The sequence below is a fragment of the Oryza glaberrima genome, chromosome 1, assembly GCF_000147395.1.
Source record: "Oryza glaberrima chromosome 1, OglaRS2, whole genome shotgun sequence".
NCBI lineage: Eukaryota > Viridiplantae > Streptophyta > Magnoliopsida > Poales > Poaceae > Oryza > Oryza glaberrima.
The window spans coordinates 38,706,316-38,727,259 of NC_068326.1; the positions used below are offsets into that span (position 1 = coordinate 38,706,316).

At 40.1% G+C, this 20,944-nt stretch overlaps 2 protein-coding genes across 2 annotated transcripts; one reads left to right on the forward strand and one right to left on the reverse strand.

Annotated features, from left to right (window-relative positions):
* Positions 1-334: 334 nt before the first annotated feature.
* Positions 335-15,778, forward strand: LOC127760063 (ribosomal RNA-processing protein 12-like). The gene is made up of 30 exons (XM_052284276.1): positions 335-938; positions 1,013-1,535; positions 2,319-2,564; positions 3,414-3,502; positions 3,818-4,028; positions 4,102-4,283; positions 4,410-4,649; positions 5,529-5,716; positions 6,048-6,141; positions 6,225-6,281; positions 6,370-6,504; positions 7,278-7,343; positions 7,563-7,676; positions 8,662-8,823; positions 8,906-9,034; positions 9,136-9,237; positions 10,243-10,319; positions 10,415-10,769; positions 12,732-12,919; positions 13,006-13,087; positions 13,187-13,277; positions 13,374-13,403; positions 13,493-13,605; positions 13,703-13,775; positions 13,871-13,991; positions 14,080-14,197; positions 14,484-14,623; positions 14,703-14,760; positions 14,858-14,928; positions 14,998-15,778. The coding sequence occupies exons 1-30, from the start codon at positions 381-383 to the stop codon at positions 15,530-15,532; spliced, it is 5,148 nt and encodes a 1,715-aa protein (XP_052140236.1). The 5' UTR covers positions 335-380; the 3' UTR covers positions 15,533-15,778.
* Positions 15,779-17,749: 1,971 nt separating this feature from the next.
* Positions 17,750-20,588, reverse strand: LOC127765387 (cell division protein FtsY homolog, chloroplastic). Its single transcript, XM_052290278.1, has 11 exons — positions 20,246-20,588; positions 20,033-20,137; positions 19,868-19,941; positions 19,724-19,782; positions 19,127-19,164; positions 18,852-18,972; positions 18,689-18,757; positions 18,512-18,594; positions 18,280-18,348; positions 18,128-18,190; positions 17,750-18,041 (listed from the first exon to the last, which is right to left on the reverse strand). Exons 1-11 carry the CDS (start codon positions 20,540-20,542, stop codon positions 17,928-17,930), a joined length of 1,092 nt encoding a protein of 363 aa, XP_052146238.1. The 5' UTR covers positions 20,543-20,588; the 3' UTR covers positions 17,750-17,927.
* Between the last annotated feature and the right edge of the window lie 356 nt (positions 20,589-20,944).

Below are 20,944 nucleotides of genomic sequence, written 5' to 3' on the forward strand. Positions count from 1 at the left end.
CTTATAGCCTGCTATTGTACCTGCTCTAACCTGATTTCCCCTCTTCACCTTGTTGCACACGAATAATGTATTTTCCTGATTTATCTCGACCATATTCTGTACTTGAAAAATGTGATTTTAACCACCATTCTCATTAGAATGATATAGAAACATATCCTAAAATGAATTATATGTAACTCTATTTTCTATCTGGACATGATTGACCTCACGTTTCACCGTCGGACGGAGGGAGAACGTGAAGGCAATACTGTAATTAACCCAGAAGAACAGGGGTATAATAGTCTCATACTTTAAACCCTAGAGCAGGTAAATCAACTCCGCCGCCGCCGCCGCCGCCGCCTCCAAAACCCTTCTCCGGCCGGTGTGTCGCGTCGTCGGCCATGAAGCGGAAGCAGAAGCCCGCCGCCGCCGACGCCGCCGCCGAAGTCGACGCCGACGAGCCCTCCCAAGCCCCGCTCCCTCTCGAGGCCTTCTCGGGTGACGTCTGCGCCGCCCTCACCGCGCGCTACGGCCGCTCCACCGCCCCGCAGCACCGCCACCTCCTCGCCTCCGCCGCCGCCATACGCTCCATTCTCGTCGACGACGGCCTCCCCGTGACGCCAGCATCCTACCTCCCCGCCGCCATCTCGGCCCTCCAAGCCGCCGGCTCGGCTGACCCCGCCGCCGCTTCCGCCCTTGCCTCCCTCCTCGTCATCCTCCTGCCCAATATCCCCTCGTCCCCTTCGTCTCTCCCGCCAGCGTCCGCCTCCGAATCTGCCTCAGCGCTCGCCGTCTTCCTCTCCTCGCCCGATGCATCCCAGCTACCCACCGGCACCGTGCGCTCGGTGGTCAAGTCCCTTGGCCATTTGGCTTTCCATGTCGACGCTGCAGCCGATTGGGGCTCTGTGGCCTCTCCTCTGGAGGCTCTCCTTGCTGCTTCCGTCGACCAGCGGGCCAAGGTGAGGACGCTAAGAGCTTTTGCCACACATACTTGAGGACCATGCTCATGTGGTTGTCACTCTTTGCTTGGTAGGTTCGAAGGTGTGCACAGGAGAGTGTGGAGAAGCTATTTGCGCACTTGAAACAATGTGGTTGTGGGAAGAAAGTTAGTAATGCTGCAATTGGCATGTTTGATAAGCACATTGCATCTGTGAAAAATCATGTCAATTTGAATTCAGATGCTTCTGAGGGTAAGGAGATGGAGGCTGCAAATATGCTAAGTGCAATGGTTGTTGTAGTTCCATACCTATCAAAGAAGGCAATGAAGACTGTGTTTTCAGAAGTTTATCAGCTGTTAACCCCTTGTTTTAGTCCACTTACAAGGCATGTCTTGAAGCTTATGGAGACCTTGTTGGACCATCTGAAGGCTGAGAATGTTGAGTCAGACTTGGTGAATCTTATCCCATTGTTGTTGGCATACCTGCATTATGATGAAAAGAAGCCTGATGATACCATTGTCGCAGCATTGAAGCTGATGAAAAATTGCTTGGCGAAACTAGTTGGTCGACCAAATTTGTGGATGGAGGTTCTTCCATCTGCATTTGAGGCAGTTTCAGGTCTGTGCATCTACAGTTTCACCTGTCAATATTTCAATATGATAATGCTTCTTTTACGAGTTTTCAGTTGACATACTTGTGTTTGAGTTATTATGGTTATCATTGATGGGGCACGTTGAACCTATGGTCCTCAAACATGTTTCCTCCAGTTCCATTTTGCACTGGTGCATCTGAGGGGGAAAAAACTTATCTCTTTGCTCTTTCTTGACAACGACAGTTAACTAACTTTGAGTTACCACATGCTAATGTTGTATGCTGCCTTTCTTCTAATGAATACTTATGTTTATCAGATAAGAGTTGGTATTCCTGCGGATCAACCCATTTTGGTGGATTTAGTTTACTGCTATTGTTCTGATAAGTGTATTTAGACATTGTCTTGTCTATATATCATATATGGTTGGAACCAATAGGTCAACATGCATTGAGCTACATCACCCACCAAAACAAGAGGCATTGGATCATCTTCATGCTTAATCACAACCATCCATTCCGTAGTTACTCTCTCTCATTGATTAGCATATATCTCAATATTCATTGAGTCACTTAGTGTAGTTATTTCTATAAAAAGTCATGGCCTCATCCTTTTATTAACACCCTTGGATGGTGCTTTTACAATTCAAATCAGTCCATAATATTTTGTGTGTGTGTGTGTATTGGAATTTTGCAACTGCATTGCACAGAACAATATCCTGCTGCAATGTGTGGGGTGTCATCTAGTTCATTATATGTATTGTAATGGATAACAGTACCAGAGCTAACTTGGTAAAATTTTGAAATGGGCAGGATACCTGATTCTGGACAGAAAATGTTCTGAAGATATAGCAGGACTGCTACAAGACTGTATTGATTCTCATATTGACCGGAATATTATTTTGACTGGATCACAGTTATGCGATCGTGATTATGAGAGCTTAAGTGATGCGGCTGCTGTTAAATCAATCTGTTCATCGATTAATAACATGCTTTGCGCATGTGCTTCTCCTCCCAATAGTATCTTAACAACGGCCTTGGTTTTGTTTCTGAAACTTGGTATGGCTTCAATAATTTCAGTAAAGTATCTTTTGCCTATAACTGTACCAGTGTATATAATAACCATTCGAGAATATGTAGAAGACTAGAACTGTAGAAGTAATAACCTTCTCTGTAAAGGACAATTTGTTATACATGAAACAGTAGGTACCTCTAATTTTTACTTCCTCCGTTTCATATTATAAGTCTTTCTAGCATTGCTCACATTCATATAGATGTTAATGAATCTAGACACATATATATCTATATGAATATGGGCAATGCTAGAAAGTCTTATAATATGAAACAGAGGGAGTATATACATATTCTCTATAATCTATACATGAAACACTAGATACCATTTATTCTATCTCATGTGAATTCCAGCATGCACCATTTCGTAAAATATGTATGTTGATTATAAATAATCACATCTTGCACCACAAAAAACTAAAAAAAAAATTGTTTACCGCTCCCTTTGTTCCAAAATATAAGCACTCGTAGCATTTGAAATTTTACCAAAATATAAGCACTCCTAGAATATTACTTGTCCCATCAACCACTCATTCAATTTTCTTCCCATATTACCCCCAAACATACCTCATTTAATAAGGGGCATGGTCTTTTCTACTCAAACCTTAATCTTTGCTAAAACACCTAGAAATGCTTATATCTTGAAATGGAGGGAGTATTTACTAGTGCAAGTACCTACAAAGCTAATTTAGACATGAAATATTGACACACTCTCCCAGTACCTTTTGACTTTCTATATTGTCATACATTGGTCGACTTTTTTGATGTATGATATTGCCTGCCTTTTATGATTCATTTGCTTAATTAACTCATCTATATTGTTTGGTTCTTCTCCAGGGGAGAGTTCGTATGCCTTTATGAAAAATATAATACTTACATTGTCACAAATCGCTGCGAAAACAGACAAAGAATCAGAGCGGAAGAATGTAAGTTTATTTCTTGATTGTTCTCACATCAAAGATAGAGCATCTATTTGCTTCTTTGTGTGTACTGCGTACATATACCATGTACATGAGCATTGAAACTATTTCATGGCAATGCTTATGTTTCAGTTCCTCCCATGGGAGAATCCAGACCTCAGAAACTTTCACTCCAAATAGGAAGCTAGAGCCATAATGCCTGTGAAAGTTTAAGTACAGAATAAAAACGAGAAGTTTATAAGATTATTGTAGTCATATCATAACTGAAAAAGGCTTGAGCATTGAATTATTGAAATTTCATTTAACTTGTCGTGTTTTCAGGTTGAAGAGTGCATTGGGGCAGCTGTCATTGCTTTGGGGCCAGATAAAATCCTTTCACTAATTCCAATAGGTTTTGATGAGGACCGGCTAACATGCTCAAATACTTGGCTTCTGCCCATTTTAGATAAGTATATCTATGGGGCCTCACCACAACAATTCCTAGAGCGCATTGTACCTCTAGCAGAATCTGTACAACAAGCTTCTAACATGGGTAGGTAAAGCCAATTCATTAGGTCTTAAATACATACGCAACATGATTTCCTAACCTTCTGCTTTAACTTCAGCCAAGTCAGCACGGAAATGTGAAGACTTGAAATCATGTTCCAATCAGCTGTGGAATTTGCTTCCTGCCTTCTGCCGCTACCCAGTTGATATATGTCAGAATTTCGGTTCTCTATCCAAGTTGCTACTAGAGATGTTGAAATGTGACAAGTATCTGTACAAATCCGCTGTTAAAGCCCTGCAGGTGCAGTTTTCATTTACAGATATACTGCATTTTTCTTATCTTATCTATACTCATTTTCTTTCTGGAATTTCGAACTACAAGGCTGCTCCATGTCTTCTCTCAGACAACATGTTTTATTTTTCTCAGCAACTTGTAGATGGAACTAGAAGATTAAGTAGCAGTGAGCAAAACAGAGAAATATATGTGGAGCTTTCTACTTTGTTCTCCTCGAAAATTATTAACTTAAGCTGCCCAAGCTTTGAGAGGTGCTCTAAAAAAGATGCTCGTAAGAACATGAAAGTTCTGGCATCACATTCTGTGGATCTTCTTTCTACTGTCACAGATTATTTTCTAGATTCTTCACCAGAGAAGCGTTCTCATTTGAAGGTGTGTCACTTAATATTTCTAATTATTATCAGTTGATGAGCATGTTAGATGTCTTCAAACCAATTAAGTCTAAAAAACCCCTACTTAAATCAGTCACGGACGGACTCACATATTGAAACATTACTGTATTTTCTATTATTTGGCATTTGAAGTTTGATTGATCTATGCACATTAGAGTACCACTGATTTAAATGAGGTTTTGTGTCACAAACTTGAGAAAGGCTTAACGCCGCTTGATGCAGCCCAATATTGACTGCTGCAGGCTGTGCCCTACACAATTAAAGAGAGATTATATTAGTAGAACATGGTTATTTTGTTGTGTTTGTACTTTTTTACTATCATTTAACCATGTTTGGTTGATATAGATAAAACCAATAAAGGTGTATCAGGGATGAGTTATATAAGTAAATTTTATAAATGCACTTTTGCATATTATTATCAATACATAAGAAAAGGAACCACAACCTTATTTCTTCTCAGCAAGGCGCACTCAAATGACTAAATAGCAAATACCAAGTGAAAAATGTCTGAGAGATTAATATCCTGGTCCAGTTGGTTATTCCATATCCATGTGCACGGTGTGCCCATGAATGGCTCAGTCCAATGGCACTGAATACTTGTTACAGTTGGTTTGATACTTTGATGCACTGTATTCTTGTAGTGTATATTAACAAAATACAGTTTTACCTTGAATACATGATTTCTCCAACTTCCTTAGCTGTTTGTACCTGGGAGAGGTTGAGCTGTACTAGTTGTGTCAGTAAATTAGGTTATGTACCCTTTGCTCTAGCACACCTTCTATTTATCCCTGAAAACAACATTAGTTTTTAGACTACATATTGCACAATATTTTATCGTATCATCTTTGTCTTCTTGCAGGATGCATTGAGATGTTTGGCTCAACTTTCTGGTAGCACGAACATTTGCAACCTTTTCCTTTCACTGGTTAAAAGATTTGGTTTAGAAGATACTCAGTCAGAGCAAGAGAATATTGAATGCCAAACTAATGAGGTAGACAAGAAGGATGAAGAGGGTACTGATGTAGATGAGGAGAAAAATAAAAAGAGGTCTGCTATTATTCCTTTATGCATCTATGATGTTTGTTTTCAATGTAGGTTACTCATTCTGTAGAAAAAGAACATAAAACATCAAACTTGCCTGGCTCTCAGCGGTACCTTTTTAATTCTTTTTGGTTTGAACCATATAAGCAATTACTCCTATTAATGTTAGGGAAATGCGATGATATTTATCAACAAACCTATTCAAATTGCATGCCCTACATTTTTCAATGGTGGGACTATATGATTATTTCCGTCATCATGTATTGATTCACACATGGTTACTTTCTGCTAGCGTGTGTGTATTATACATGGTATGATTGTAACTCTACTTGTGTAGGTCTCTTGTAATGGAACTTATTTCGACATTCGCTGAAGCTGCTGACGAGGATCTGCTTGATTTGCTTTTTGGATTTGTCAAATCTTCTTTACTGGTACAGCTTATTAATTTGTTCTCTTGTTAACCCAACTCTTATCGGAGCATTCATGCTCATACCAGTTTATCTGTTCTTCACAGAACAACAAGCAACCTTGTGAGGGCAAAGCTCTATTTGCTCTAAGCATAATTTTGAAGGTCAGTATGACTGTGTGGGACCCTCTTGCGTAATTTTTATGACTATGCTTTTTCTTATTAGCCACCATCCCTTTCTTCTTTTTTTCAGGAACACAATGAATATTCTTTGGCTCGGTTGGATGAAATAATGATGCTTCTTCATGGAATAAAGGCAGACTTGGATAATGAAGTTTTAGAAGGCCAATTATTATGCTACCAGTATTTGTTGGTTCACATGATTAAGGTAGGTTTGACAGGTTTCCCCCCCTCTTGCAATAATCTTTGATGTAGCACATTATCTAGATCTTTCCTTTTTGATGACTTGGATTGTGGAATTTCAAGGTTGTTCTATGTTGATCTCTGAACCATTGTGCAGAAGCCAAAGCCTCACACCTTGTTTGCCCTGAATAGAAAGCATCTGTTGTAGCAAAAGAACATGTTGTTCTGCCTGCATGTCATGTTTAGTACTTGGAGAGTTTTGTTGTTTAGTCAATTTGTACTGTTCGCGCATAAACATGTAAATTATATCCTACTTGGTGCTAATATAATATCCATACATTGAAATTTCAGTTAAGTAATTAAACAATTTGTTCACATCTACTTCAAAGCAGCAAAATTTTATATGTCTAGTAATTTAAATGCTCAGAACTATTCAACTTAAATTGCACAGAAAGTAGACCTCTAGAATGTATGTAATTGCTATAACTGTAATAAACACACGACTAGAAAATATCAAAGCACTACAATATCTGTGGTAGCTAGAGGTGCATTGTACATCTATAAATATTTCTTTGAACTGATTATAATAACATAATGGATTAGTTCGGATGTCTTCTGGATTGGATGAGTCTACTGCAAAGAGAGTATTGAACCATCAACACTTTGATGGCATTTATCCCACCTTGTCTATGATGTGTACCTATAGTCTAGTTCTATGCTATTTTGGTTTGATTTTACCAATCCTGCTTGTATATTTATGTAATGTATGTTTGTCTGACTTCTTTTCTGCGTTGTAAGGCTAATGAAGAGAACATGAGCAAGAAGGCGTTCCTGATTCTAAACGAGTTAATAGTCGCGTTGAAGGTTTATTCCCTACCTTTTTTTATCAGTTACCAATTATGTATCAGGAGGATATATCATGTCAGTCACAAGCCTTTTGCTATTAGATGGATAGTTTTCCTCTTTCAAAAACTTAAAAGCGAGGTTCTTAAAATATACACACGACCACTGATGACAATTGTTCTTGCCCTGCTGTCATCATCTGCTTTATTTTATCCTGACCCACCTTTTCTCCGTATGCAGTCCAAGAAGGAAAGTAGAAGATTGGCATATGATGTACTCCTGGCTATTAGTAATAGCTTGAGAAGCTCTGAGTCAAACAGTGAAGATTCAGATCTTCAACGACTATTCACAATGGTATGTTAAAGAAAAGTTCTCTCTGCTCTGAAGGTATCCCTTATGTTTTATGATTTTATCTGGCATAATTGGTGAAGTTACCTTGTCAGAGGGATGCAAATACTTCTTTTTTTTAAAAAAAAATCATATCCTTATCATAACACCTAAAAGAATCATTTTGCTTTTCATGAAGGAAATCTGGGAACATGTTCTCCATTTCTATTGTTTGAACTTAATGTCTATGTAATCTGAAGAGTTGTACCACTAGGTCCTCTCATCCTTATGAATTGCTTAGTGCATTCAGCTTGTAGAAAAACTCTCTCAGACTCCAATGTACAAAGGATTAACAATTCGCAGCTGCCAAGCTTTTGAGTGTATATCTAATTAGTTATATCTGAGAGAGCCTCAAGCCCTAGGATCATTACAATGATTTTCTGCCAATAACTTACTGACCTAGAAGACTAGACTTTTATTGGAATTTGTTTTAGTCATCAGTTTTAAATGTGAGGCCAGAGTTTTACTTGTGTCCTGAGGACCTGAGAGTTATAGTTGCTTTGCTTGCAGTTTACCATGTTAGGAGTTGAGATCATGCAAACTGTTTCCTGTTTTGTTGCTTTAGCACCACATGACAGATTTGTCATGCCCAATCAGTACATGCTAGAGACTTGTCATGCGTAATGTTTTTTTTTATTAAAGAATGTGTCCATAATATATACTAGTACTAAGAATTATCTGTAAAGTTGTGATATCAATATGGCACAACTTTATTTTGAGTTAGCAGTACCATTTCGACAACTTTATTTTGAGTTAGCAGTACCATTTTCGTGAAAAACAAGCAATATAATTTCATATGGGAAGTTCATAGGAAGATCATTTACATGTCTAATATGCAGGACTTTCCTTGTTGAACTTGGAATTGATTTACAATCAACCATCTGTGTATTTAATGCTGTAAGATTTTTATAGTTCAAACTTGGAGTTGATTTAAAATCTTGTTATTTTTCAGGTGATGGGATATCTTTCAAGTCCAGCTCCACACATAGTGAGTGGGGCAATAGCTGCACTATCGCTGCTTATATACAATGATGCTAACTTTTGCTTGGAAGTTCCAAATCTGATACCATCAGTTTTAGTTTTGCTGAAGCATAAAGCTATTGAAGTAATCAAGGTGAGTAATGTTTAATTGTGTGCCTCTCTTAATTGTTTTCATATTATTGAGAGTTAAATCGGTTCAATCCTACATGTTTTAGGCATCTTTGGGCTTTGTAAAGGTGTTGGTAACATCATTGCATTCAGAAAAACTGTTGGAATTGCAAGCAGATATCATGAGCGGCATATTACCATGGTCGTCTGTTACAAAACACCATTTCAAAGGAAAGGTTAGTCAGTAAAATTATCCTGTGTCTTTTTTCCCATTCAATCTTATTTTTCTTAAGGGTAATTAATATGACATTGTGTTGCTCTGATATTTAATTTGCAGGTTGTGTTAATAATGGAAATACTGATTAGGAAATGTGGCTTTGATGCTATCGACTTAGTTACACCTGAAAAGTACAAGGCTTTTGTTAGAAGCGTTGAAGAGGTCAGATTCCCTTTACTTGCTTGGTCTAGCTTGGGAAACTAGTAGCTATAGTGAATTTAGCCAATACGCAATTAGCCGCTGGTGCTCCAGGTCAATTACTGACGCACATTTATCGAATATAAATATAAATGCTTTATAGGGTCAATTTCTTCAAAATTTTACTTTATTTGGGCTTCTTGGCCTACTTTTATAGTATACAACACTACAATGTGGGGAGGTCAACTGACCCATTTTGGAGAGCTTCTCATTCCTTAATTAATATGAAAAAGTTTAGTACAGCTGCACAGGAAAGTTTAGTACAGACTGCATAAGCTATAAAGTCAATGCTTGATCTAAGGGATGATGATTACATGACTATTGGCTACTGTCTGAAGGAAAGACAGCAAACCAACGAAGTAATAAATTAGCACAATCTTTAATCATAATTTACTATGCAAAGCTATTTCTGGTATGTGATCTCACAAACGTTTGCATTAATTGTAGCATAACATACACACATCAAGGAGCAAGTTTTTTTTTTTTGTTTTAAGGACCTATTTAACCCACCTCTTGTAATGTTGAGGCTTTACTTCACTCTTGATCCTGATGTATGGACTGGTTAGCATGTTATCAAATGTGTGGTTCAACTGGATTATCCTTAAATGCAGTATTAAGCTAAATTTGTGTAGCAATGAGCCATGTTTCTTTACTTTGACCGCCCTTAAAGAGAGGAATAGAGAAGAACTGTGTGCGTTTAAGAAGTTTGGTAATACTTTTCCCCTCCCCCCAACATAATTTCTTGTTTGGGTTACAATGTTACAAAAACTGCATCCTTCGACAATATGAACTTGTACCTTTGCATGATTTATTTTTGAAACTGATGTACATCCTAGTTACAAAGGCATATCTCGGTACTTCTGAAATTCAGCCTAAGACAACTCTGATATTGAACTCAATATTTTCTTGAGGCAACTGATTTGGATTCTGGACAGTTCCTTGAACGGCTCTCATTCTTGCAACTTGCAGGGCCACAAGGGAAATCATAATCCAGCAGATGGCGCAGAGTCTGAGGCACAACAACCGACGCAACATGCTGCTAAGAGGTTAGCCTGCAGCACTTAGCTAATTTCCCTTCCCCCCTTACCATTACATGTTAATAGTAGTTAATTGTATGTTTTATGAATTCGTATGTATGCAGAAGAAAACGGTCTGATTCTGATGTTGGAACTGGACAAGAGGGAACACACACTCGGGCGCCATCGAGGAGTTTGCCAGCTGGAAAGAAGGAATTCTTCGTTAAAGGGGCCAGGAATGCTCGCTCTCCTGGTGTGAAAAGCCAACGAAGCAAACCATCAGGCCGCAATGGTGATAGAACTAATTTCAAATCCAAATCTGAACCACGGCCAGGAAATGGCCAAAATACCAAGGGCGACAAACCTCAAGGTTTCAACAAAAGAAACAGAACTGGTAAGTTCGACAAGACACAAAATCGTGGGGGTAAAGCATCTGATCGCTCTTCTAGATTCAAGAAGCCTAGAACTGCAGCAACAACATGAAAGCCAAGGCTGTCATTTGCACCATCCAGCTATCAAGCTGCATAAACGCTTCTTGTTAGCCTCATATCTTTCACCGGCAAGGTCAGGTCCTTTAGTTGAGTCCATGCCGGGACCTTGAAATTTGCATGCACCTTTTGAGAACTGCGATAGAGAAGGTAGCTGGCTAAAAGGAGCAATTCTTCAGGGAATCTGCGTCAGTTAAAAGGAGCAAATCTTCACTTCAGGGAATGCGCAGTCTGCGTTAGTAAAAGAGAGCAGTGGTGTCGATTGAGAATCCACCTAGTTGTACATTAAAATTTTGACTTGTGGGTGGATTGAATCATACGAAACTATTGATCTAGGGGGCATCCCTTCAGTGTTGTAATGCCCCTTCAGTGTTGTATTACAATTTATACGCAGGTGAAATTTTGACTTGTTTGTTTGAGTCATCCACAAGCCGGACAATATGCTGTCATTTGGCTGGCGTTGTCAATCAGGTTTACTCATTACTTTTGCACAGTTTACATCCAGAGCCATACAGATCCAAATTGATTTTTTTTTCTAAAGAATACAACTCCGAATTATGACATTTCATCCTGTTGAAGTGTAGAGCAAGCTCGGTTTAGGTCCTACCCTAAAATTTTTCACCGTGTCACGTCAAACGTTTAAATACTTGCATAAAGTATTAAATATAAGTTAAAAAATAACTAATTGCACAGATTGCAACTAATTTGCGAGACGAATCCGTTAAGCCTAATTGCTTCATAATTTGACAATGTGGTGCTACAATAAATATTTGCTAATGACGGATTAATTAGGCTTAAAAAATTTGTCTCACAGTTTACAGGCGTATTCTGTAATTTGTTTTGTTATTAGACTACGTTTAATACTTTAAATGTGTATCCGTATAACCGATGTGATACGATAAAGTTTTTCACCCCTGACGTGTATCATCGCACTGTCTGTCTCTATGAACTACACGTAAAATTATGGAATGTGTTTTTTAGCGTGTTTTTATACAATTTGATTCGAAAATATCTTTAAATTTACCCAACTTAGACCAAGGCCCTTTTATCCATTTCTTACATGGAAAAGCCTATACAGACACACTTTTTCTTACTAAATTAGTACTAACTCTTTCTTACCATGGGGTAATTGCAAATTTACTACTACTTTTAATCGTTATTGCAAAACCGCCACTAAAAAATTGCAAAAATGCAATTAGAACTGTCATTCGAGTGGCATACTTGCAAAATTGAAAAAAACGGTGGCAAATTTGCAAATTCTTAGGCTGCGTTCAGTAGCAAGAGATTAAGAGGAGATTTCTCTCGTTCTTCACGCGCATGCTTCCTGAACTACTAAACGATGTGTTTTTTAAAAAAATTAAAAAATTGCTTTAAAAATCATATTAATCTATTTTTATATTTGAAATAGTTAACACTCAATTAATCATGCGCTAAGAGCAAGTTTAATAGTATAGCCCACTACTAGCTCCAATTCATATATAGTTAATCTAATAGCCAATTCATACAATAGTTGATTACTATACTCTTTATATATGGTCTCACCATATATAGCCAATTTATACACACACTACGTCTTGGAATCCGTGCTGCAGCTGGCTACATATCTGTAGCCCGCTTCTCTTCTCTATCATCTTTTATCTCATTAAAATATGTTTATAGCTTGCTAATAGTCTGCTATTGTACCTGTTCTAATAGCTCACCTTATTTTACATATCTTCTTAAACTTCTCTTTTTTTCTCCTCTGAAACACAACCTTAGTAATGCTGTGAGTGCATCTAGAATTTTTATAACTCATCTACCTAAGTAAAAAATTTAGTAAGGAAAAAAAATAGTAGTAATATAGTTGTGCTCTTTCTGCTTTTCCGACTCAGTCAGACAGGTCTAGACGCGGAGGGAGTCCGACTCAGCGACTTCGGGTCCAAACCAACCTTGCGGCTTAGCTAGGGTTAGCTAGCACACCACGCAGCTTCAGCTCAGGCGTCGAGAGGAGGAAGGAGGAGGAGGGGGTCAGCCTCGCTCGGTTCCGGCGGCCATGGCGGTGGCGGCGCCCGGCCAGCTCAACCTCGACGAGTCCCCCTCGTGGGGCTCCCGCAGCGTCGACTGCTTCGAGAAGCTCGAGCAGATCGGCGAGGGCACCTACGGGTAAAAACATTTCGCTCAAACCCTAGCCATGAATCGAGGGGGATTGCTCGTCTGATTGGATTCTCTCTCGCTCGCCCGTTGTTTAGGCAAGTTTACATGGCCAAGGAGACGGAGACGAACGAGATCGTCGCGCTCAAGAAGATCCGCATGGACAACGAGCGCGAAGGCGTATGAATTCCCCCCCCCCCCCCCCCCCCCCTTTTTTTTCTCCGCCCCTTCTTCCAATTTTTCCTCTCTGATGACGTGTTGCTGATTGCCTCGGCGCAGTTCCCCATCACGGCCATACGCGAGATCAAGATTTTGAAGAAGCTCCACCACCAGAACGTTATCCAACTCAAGGAGATCGTCACCTCTCCAGGTTAGTTTCATCGTCGCAAGCACGGTTGGTTTTGATGTATCAGAACCGAGTCCATTTTTGGTGCTAATTGAATTTGGAAACTATATGCCTTTTCAGGCCCAGAGCGAGATGAGCAAGGGAAGCCAAGTATGGCACATTTTATTCCTGCAATTCCTTGGTTTGTGGGAGTGGTTCTAGGTTGTAATGTCTGATGCATTGTCATCTTGTTGAAATAGTCGAGGGTAACAAGTACAAGGGGAGCATCTACATGGTCTTTGAGTACATGGATCATGATCTTACTGGGCTTGCAGATAGGCCTGGGATGCGGTTCACTGTGCCTCAGATTAAGGTAGAACCACCTGTTTGTGTGATTTGTTCTTGTTTGGATGTGATATATTTTGTTATGACAGACTGATCTTCTGATGTGTGATCTTCTATCGTCCCAGTGTTACATGAGGCAGCTACTTACAGGCCTGCACTATTGCCATGTTAATCAAGTGCTGCATAGAGATATTAAAGGTTCCTTCTTTAGAGATATCTTGTTTGTTCCTACTTCTTGCATGTATATCAGTTTTTTCCCTGAACTAATATGTTGTATTCGTTCTTTCTTGCAGGATCTAACCTCTTGATAGACAATGAGGGTAACTTGAAGCTTGCTGATTTTGGCCTTGCAAGATCATTCTCAAGTGACCACAATGGAAACTTAACAAACCGTGTGATCACTTTGTGGTATAGGTATGGAAACTTCCCATGAGGAGGTTCTTCCATTCATATTTCTCTTACTTTATTTTCATTGTTCTCTCTCTCTTATTTGTGTATGCAGACCTCCTGAGTTGTTACTCGGGAGCACGAGGTATGGTCCAGCCGTTGACATGTGGTCAGTGGGTTGTATTTTTGCTGAGCTTCTCAATGGAAAGCCAATATTGACAGGAAAGAATGAGGTATTGCATCTTGAAGCTTTGAGCTATCAATTGGATAACTGAAGTGCCGTTGCATTTTAGTTTTTCATTTCCCTCCTTAGTGCATTATTTGTGCTGATACATGTTTATTGTTTCTTCCCCCATTTTGGGGATTGGAAAATTGAACTGTCAGTTATCATGCAGATGCAGTCTTGATTTAATTTTGTAAAACCGTTTCCCCTACGCATTGATTACATGCACTGCACATTGTTTGTCCATGCAATAGTTATAACTCCTAACCTCATCTGATTTTATGCTATTACTGCAGCCAGAGCAACTGTCTAAAATTTTTGAGCTTTGTGGTACGCCCGATGAGTTAATCTGGCCTGGTGTCACAAAAATGCCATGGTACAACAATTTCAAGCCTCAACGACCAATGAAGAGACGGGTTAAAGAGTCCTTTAAGCAGTGAGTGCTATGCTTGGCAATGTTTTTCTTATGCAGCTTTCGTCTTGCCATTGATGTTCACTGTTTTACATATTTGCAGCTTTGATCGGCACGCGCTGGATCTTTTAGAGAAGATGTTAACTTTGGATCCATCACAGGTATGCTGCATTAACCAGTTGTGACTTTTCAGACGTGTCACTTATCGTTTCTGTTTGCTTTTTGTTCTATATATTGACAATCATTTTGGTTATACAGAGGATATCGGCAAAAGATGCACTTGACGCGGAGTATTTCTGGACTGATCCCTTACCGTGTGATCCAAAGAGGTACATATGATGGTTAAATTTGTCACGCTGCTAACTAGCTTAATTCTGATAACTTTGCATCTGATACAGCTTGCCAAAGTATGAGGCGTCTCATGAGTTCCAAACTAAGAAAAAACGCCAGCAGCAAAGGCAAGCAGAGGAAGCCGCAAAGCGCCAGAAATTGCAGCATCCTCCACCACATTCCCGTTTGCCTCCAATCCAGAACCCAGGCCAACCACACCAAATCAGGCCTGGCCAGCCTATGCATAATGCACCACCTGTGGCAGCTGGCCCAAGTCATCACTATGCAAAGCCGCGAGGACCTGGAGGCCCTAATAGGTACCCACAAGGCGGGAACCAAGGAGGCTACAATCCGAACCGCGGTGGACAGGGAGGAGGCTATGGGAGTGGCCCATATCCACAGCAAGGACGAGGTCCTCCCCCTTATCCTGGTGGTGGCATGGGCGGAGCCGGTGGTCCGAGGGGTGGTGGTGGCAGTGGCTATGGTGTTGGCGGACCAAATTATCAACAGGGTGGACCTTATGGTGCATCTGGTCCAGGTCGAGGCCCGAACTATAATCAAGGTGGTTCTCGCAATCAACAACAGTATGGAAACTGGCAATAGCACGGCGGTATCATGAGCAGCAAATGCCCTTCCGGTAGGACTCTGTACGTTGAAAGAACCTCTGATGTTGTATTTGAGATATACTTTTTGCATGGTGTATTCAGATCCAGGTATCTCTCGGAAGTATGATGTTTATGACTAGCTGTATAGTATGGCACTGATGTGATTCCCAATGTTTGATGTACTAGTATTATTATTACTGGAAGAATGTGGAAAGACATGAAAAGTTTGTTATCAGGATCAAAACTTCGTGTTGGTAGTCCTGCCATTAGATAATTGCAATTTGCCCATAATCTCCTTTTATGAGAAAACTAGCCGGGTGTATTGTGCGGTTAGAACCCATATAAAATTATTTATTTTTTAAAACATGATTTTTTAAAAAATAATCATCTTCTTGTCTTAGCATTAAAAAAATATCTCTAGTTTCTAATTTTATAGTTTTTAAAAGTTATATCAGTCGTCACCCTTTACTTCACCCCTTACTCCTTTGTCTTTACTTCACCTATTACTCCTTTGTCGGCTTTTTATTTACTTGTCCATGACACGGCTACTATTCATTACTACCTCCGTCCTAAAATAATTGTAATTCTATGTTATTTAGCATATATTAAGGTTTGAGAAGAAAGACTACGGTGCCCCTCATTAAATAGTGTTTATGTGAGAGTGGGAAGATGGTTGAGGGTAAAATAGGGAGAAATTTGAACGAGATATGATTGATGGGGCAATTAGTACTCTAGAATTACAATTATTTTGGGACGAATTTTAAATCATAGAAATACAATTATTTGGGACGGGGGTAGTATTATTTAGACCTTTAAAAATCGGATCTTATAGCTTCGCGTTTCCTTTTTATATTTTTAGAAATCTAGTCATTGTTATTGTACTATTTTACGATTAGTCTGTTGTCCCCATTTTTATTCTCATTTCAAATCTGGTCATTGTTGAGGTTCCCTTTTTTACTTTCTAAAAATCCTATCAACCACCATGACCCTTAGCATTTGCCACCATTATGTTTTAGATCTCCTTTCAATATTTCTTAATTTTAATCCAATTTTTTTATCTATACCACTTTAAATATTGGTAGTGGTGATGACAGTAAATCTGCCGCTATCACTCCTATCATTGACGTGTGGACCCCTATTTATCATTGAAAAATTCGAATTTCCTTGCCTTTGAGAGCTGAAAGAGAATAGACTTGGGCTAGCTGCCAAAGAGCTGCTTTTCAATTGTGATGGACTGAGTTTTTTTTTTTCAACTGTACCAAAGATGAACTTGGGTCTTTGGAGTGGATGAGAATGATTAAAATAAACAATGGTCACAAGCCACAATAAAGTCGCATTGATTACTTTTTGCAACATGCACATCTAATTAATACTCATATACTCTATATTTACAATGATAAGCAATATAATTATTCCACAACATTTGATTTTCTCCTTTAATCCCATAACGAAGTACATGCATTCTACTGGTTATTTCTATATTGTATTTTCTACTTAGATTGTATTCCTACATAGATCCTCATTTTTTTTCTAATTTTCTATTTCCTTGCACCTTTCGCACCTTAGATGCGAGCACGGAGCACCGTCATCGTAAGAATTTGTGACACTCATCTTTTGGCCGGAACGGGATAGCATATTTGGGCTTAAATGGGATTCGCCGAAATCATGGGTCATATGTGTTCTCTAAGGTGATATTCTTTTCTCCTAAAGATGAAGATTAAGTTTTTTACGCAAAATGAGGTATTAACGTATGATTGATTGAGTTTTAATTATTACAAACTTGAAAAATAGATTAATATGATATTTTAGAGCAACTTTCATATAGAAAGTTTTCGCACGAAACACACCGTTTAGCAGTTTGAAAAGCGTGACACGAAAATATTTATCTTTATCCAACTCTTATTGGAGAAAAGTACAGGACCTAAGGGATGGTCAGCCTATCTCGACCGCGCGCTGAAAGGATGAGCGGTTAAATGGACTGCAAACTGACTTGAAGAATTCTACTGATTTTTACCATAGAACACGTAAAACTTTGGTTAATTTGTTTTTCAGAATTTATATGCTGTTTTGATTTGAAGCCCAACAAATCTTGTGACAGTATGGTGCATATTTTAAGCCCAAAACTGTTAGATACTTGTTCATGCATGTGCATAGGCTTCAGTCAGAGGATCAATGGGAGAAACCAGAAGTGACACAACACTGAACAAAACTGTGATGGTCCAAAATTTTGCTTCTAATTTCCTAGCATGTTAGCAAATATATATTACATGAATACAGGATGGACACATAGTGAAATTGTCACAGGAGTGAAAAACCAGAATGATGTACAAGTAAGCAAACATGCTCTCTCCGAAACTTCAAATTCTCCATCTCAAAAAACAAAGCGTCCTAGCTCAAGGAAAAATGGCTTCAACAAATGCCTCAGCATCAAAAGGCTGAAGATCCTCCATCCCTTCACCAACACCAATAAACTTTACTGGAATTCCAAGTTCATCTACAACGCTAACCTGCAATAGATCAAACAACAAAATTCAGGTGAACCACTAAAATGTTGTTGTTTATAAACTGCATATGGCAAGGAATATGTGTATACCACACAACCACCACGAGCAGTTCCATCAAGCTTTGTTAGGACGAATCCTGTGACTCCAACAACCTGGCATTAAGCCAACAGAGTTCGTTATATCTTGATGAAAAAAAAAAGAAAAATCAGGAGTACCAAAATAACCAGGAAATGGTGATTACATCATTGAACTCCCTCGCTTGTTGTAGCATATTCAAGCCAGTCGTGCCATCCAGAACCAGCAAGATCTCCTGTTAAGCAAGGAATATATGCTAGTAGTTAATAACAATGAGAGCGCTATGAAGTATTAGAATCATAACCGTGCTTCTCTAAGCTTGCCCTCAAAAGTACTGCACATGCCAAAATGACCCAATCAACACAAAATCAAGTCCTTTGCATGTAAACACAGCATACATTAGGAGCACCCGGAAGGGCTTTAGCTATGACTTTCTTGCAGGAAACCAATTCTTCCATCAGACCATAATTTGTATGAAGTCCTGAAAAATAAGTGCTGAAACAAAGTCATTTCAACCAATCAGCAAATCACCAAACATATGCATATTCTGCTCTCAGTCACTAAAATAATCATACGTCCTGACGTGTCGCAAAGAACAAGATCAAATCCTTCACGCTTCCCGCGCTTCACTGCCTGCGAGAGAACTACCAAGCAAGTCAAATTAGATGAAACATAGAAGCTAACCTCCTTATGAGAACAGAGTGTGATCACAATGCTTGGCAGATCAAAAAATCATACCTGATGCAGGTTTTGCTTTCTTATCATTATCGATAACAATCTCTGAACCTGTTCTCTCTGCCCAAACTTCTAGCTGGTCACGAGCTGCTGCTCTGAAGGTATCACCTGCTGCCATCAATACCTATATTATTGTTGAAAGCATGAACATGAACTCATTATTTTGATCTATTGTACAATATTACATGTTCAGAGAATGTGGTGAGGCAATATGTACATAGCTGAATTCCCCATGCATCTAGCCTATAAACCAGGGTATGTCTAGAAAATAGCCTCACCTTCACTCCTTCATTCTTGAATCTGTAAGCAAGTTTTCCTACAAATACATAAAAAAGGAGTAAGATCAATCTTCCACTTCAAAGCATCATGCTGTATAAAACGTTCCAAACTAAATAGTGATGCCAGATGCAGATGGTAGAAAATGCCCGAACCAGAACTGCATATTGAGGAGCTCCTTACTATCTAGGTACCATATTAGCTTTAAAGCAACAAGATAACCTGCAGAAGCTTAATCCAATGCTATGCCACAATCCAAGCTTAATATGCAAGTAGTTTTGCATTGAGCTGAAAATACCTTACATAGGCGTGATAAATTCACTTCGAGTAACTAGTACATTGGTGTATAAGAGATAATCTTGTGATGGCCTAATTACAGTATTGTGCTTTTATAACCAAATATTTTTTCCTTCACAAATGCACTTGCGTGCCTATATAACCATGTTTTGTGCCTTTAGAACATCATCATAATGTCAATTGTCCATATAGTAGGGTACTAGGGTAGGACCATAGGAGAGTGTGTTACCGTTTATTGACCATCTATCAGAATGGAACAAAAACATCTAAGCTTAACAAAGCCAAGCATGCAAGAGGAGTACCTAATGAGGTAGTCTTTCCACCTCCATTCACTCCCACAATCATGATAACTGCCGGCTTTCTGCCATAACGATGAACAACATTGCTCAAATTACAAACAGCAAGCAACAAATGGCACTGAGCAGGAATTCAGGAGAAAGCAGAACCTGAAACCGAGCTGCAGCTCCGGATTGCCGCCTTTGCTCGTCAGCAGTTCAAGAATACACCTTTTCAGCGCTTCCTGCACAATCAACCACCACAGATGACAAAATGAATCATCAGACCAATCACAATGCCGATGTCAATGTACACTAAGAGGAAACTGAAATGACCTTTATCTCAGCCCCAGACTTGAGCTTGCCATCGCGGATTTCCTCGCGTAGAGTGTCCACGATCCGGAACGAAATCTTGGGGCCAAAATCCGACACCAGCAGAGCCTGCGTGCACGAGACCAAGCAGGAAACATTCAAAAAAAACGAAGACAGAAGCAGCGCCGAACAGTGAAGGAGAGAACAGCATGCAGAGCAGTGGAGCAGGGGACGCGCCTCCTCGAGCTCGTCGAGGACGCGGTCGGTGTCGGCGAGGTTCCAGTAGGTGAGGAGCTCGTCGACGACGGAGAGGCTCTCGCGGGTCTTGGAGAAGCCGGAGAAGAGCTTCTCGACGTCGCTCTTGGCCTTCTCCTGGATGAGGCGTCCCAGGCGGGTGAAGAACCCCGCCTGCCCCGCCGCCGCCGCGCACCGCAGGAGCCCCGCGCGGCCGCGGCGGCGGTGGCCGTAGGGGGAGCAGCGCGCGGACGTCGCCGCCGGGGAGAGGAAGGGGATGACGTGGGAGTGTGCCGCCATTGTAGGGATGCCAAGGCTCCGCTCTGGGTGGATAGCGCTTCGCTGCCAAAACGGCAGCCACGCCGCGTTTACTGTCCAGTGGCTACTTCATAGGCCGAAACATTGAGCCCATGGGTTCAAGGCCCATGTAAAGCCCGCTTGTCTCTGAAGGACTATCCTTCACGCTGCGGCCCATGAGGCCCACGATTTCTCCTTGCGTAGCCCATTTGTCTGAATTTTTTTCATTTTTAAATTTATTTCTTTTAATATTTACAGAAATAATCTATCGCCGGAAAAATTTACAGAAATAGACCTTGCCGCCCCAGTAGAGGGCGGCAAGCTGACGTGGCAGACGGCGCCGCCGTCTGCCGCCATCTGGGAAAATTACATTTAGCCCCTTAGGGGCGGCAAGGGGCTAAATGC

Excerpts from the sequence above, each read along its gene's own strand:
- LOC127760063 (XM_052284276.1), top strand. The coding sequence starts at position 381 with ATGAAGCGGAAGCAGAAGCCCGCCGCCGCCGACGCCGCCGCCGAAGTC. Across the intron at positions 2,565-3,413 it reads GGTTTTGTTTCTGAAACTTG|GGGAGAGTTCGTATGCCTTT; the intron begins GTATGGCTTCAA and ends GTTCTTCTCCAG. Across the intron at positions 9,238-10,242 it reads TTGTTAGAAGCGTTGAAGAG|GGCCACAAGGGAAATCATAA; the intron begins GTCAGATTCCCT and ends TGCAACTTGCAG.
- LOC127765387 (XM_052290278.1), bottom strand. The coding sequence starts at position 20,542 with ATGGCGGCACACTCCCACGTCATCCCCTTCCTCTCCCCGGCGGCGACG. Across the intron at positions 19,783-19,867 it reads GAGCTGCAGCTCGGTTTCAG|AAAGCCGGCAGTTATCATGA; the intron begins GTTCTGCTTTCT and ends TCGTTATGGCAG. Across the intron at positions 18,973-19,126 it reads TCAAGAATGAAGGAGTGAAG|GTATTGATGGCAGCAGGTGA; the intron begins GTGAGGCTATTT and ends ACAATAATATAG.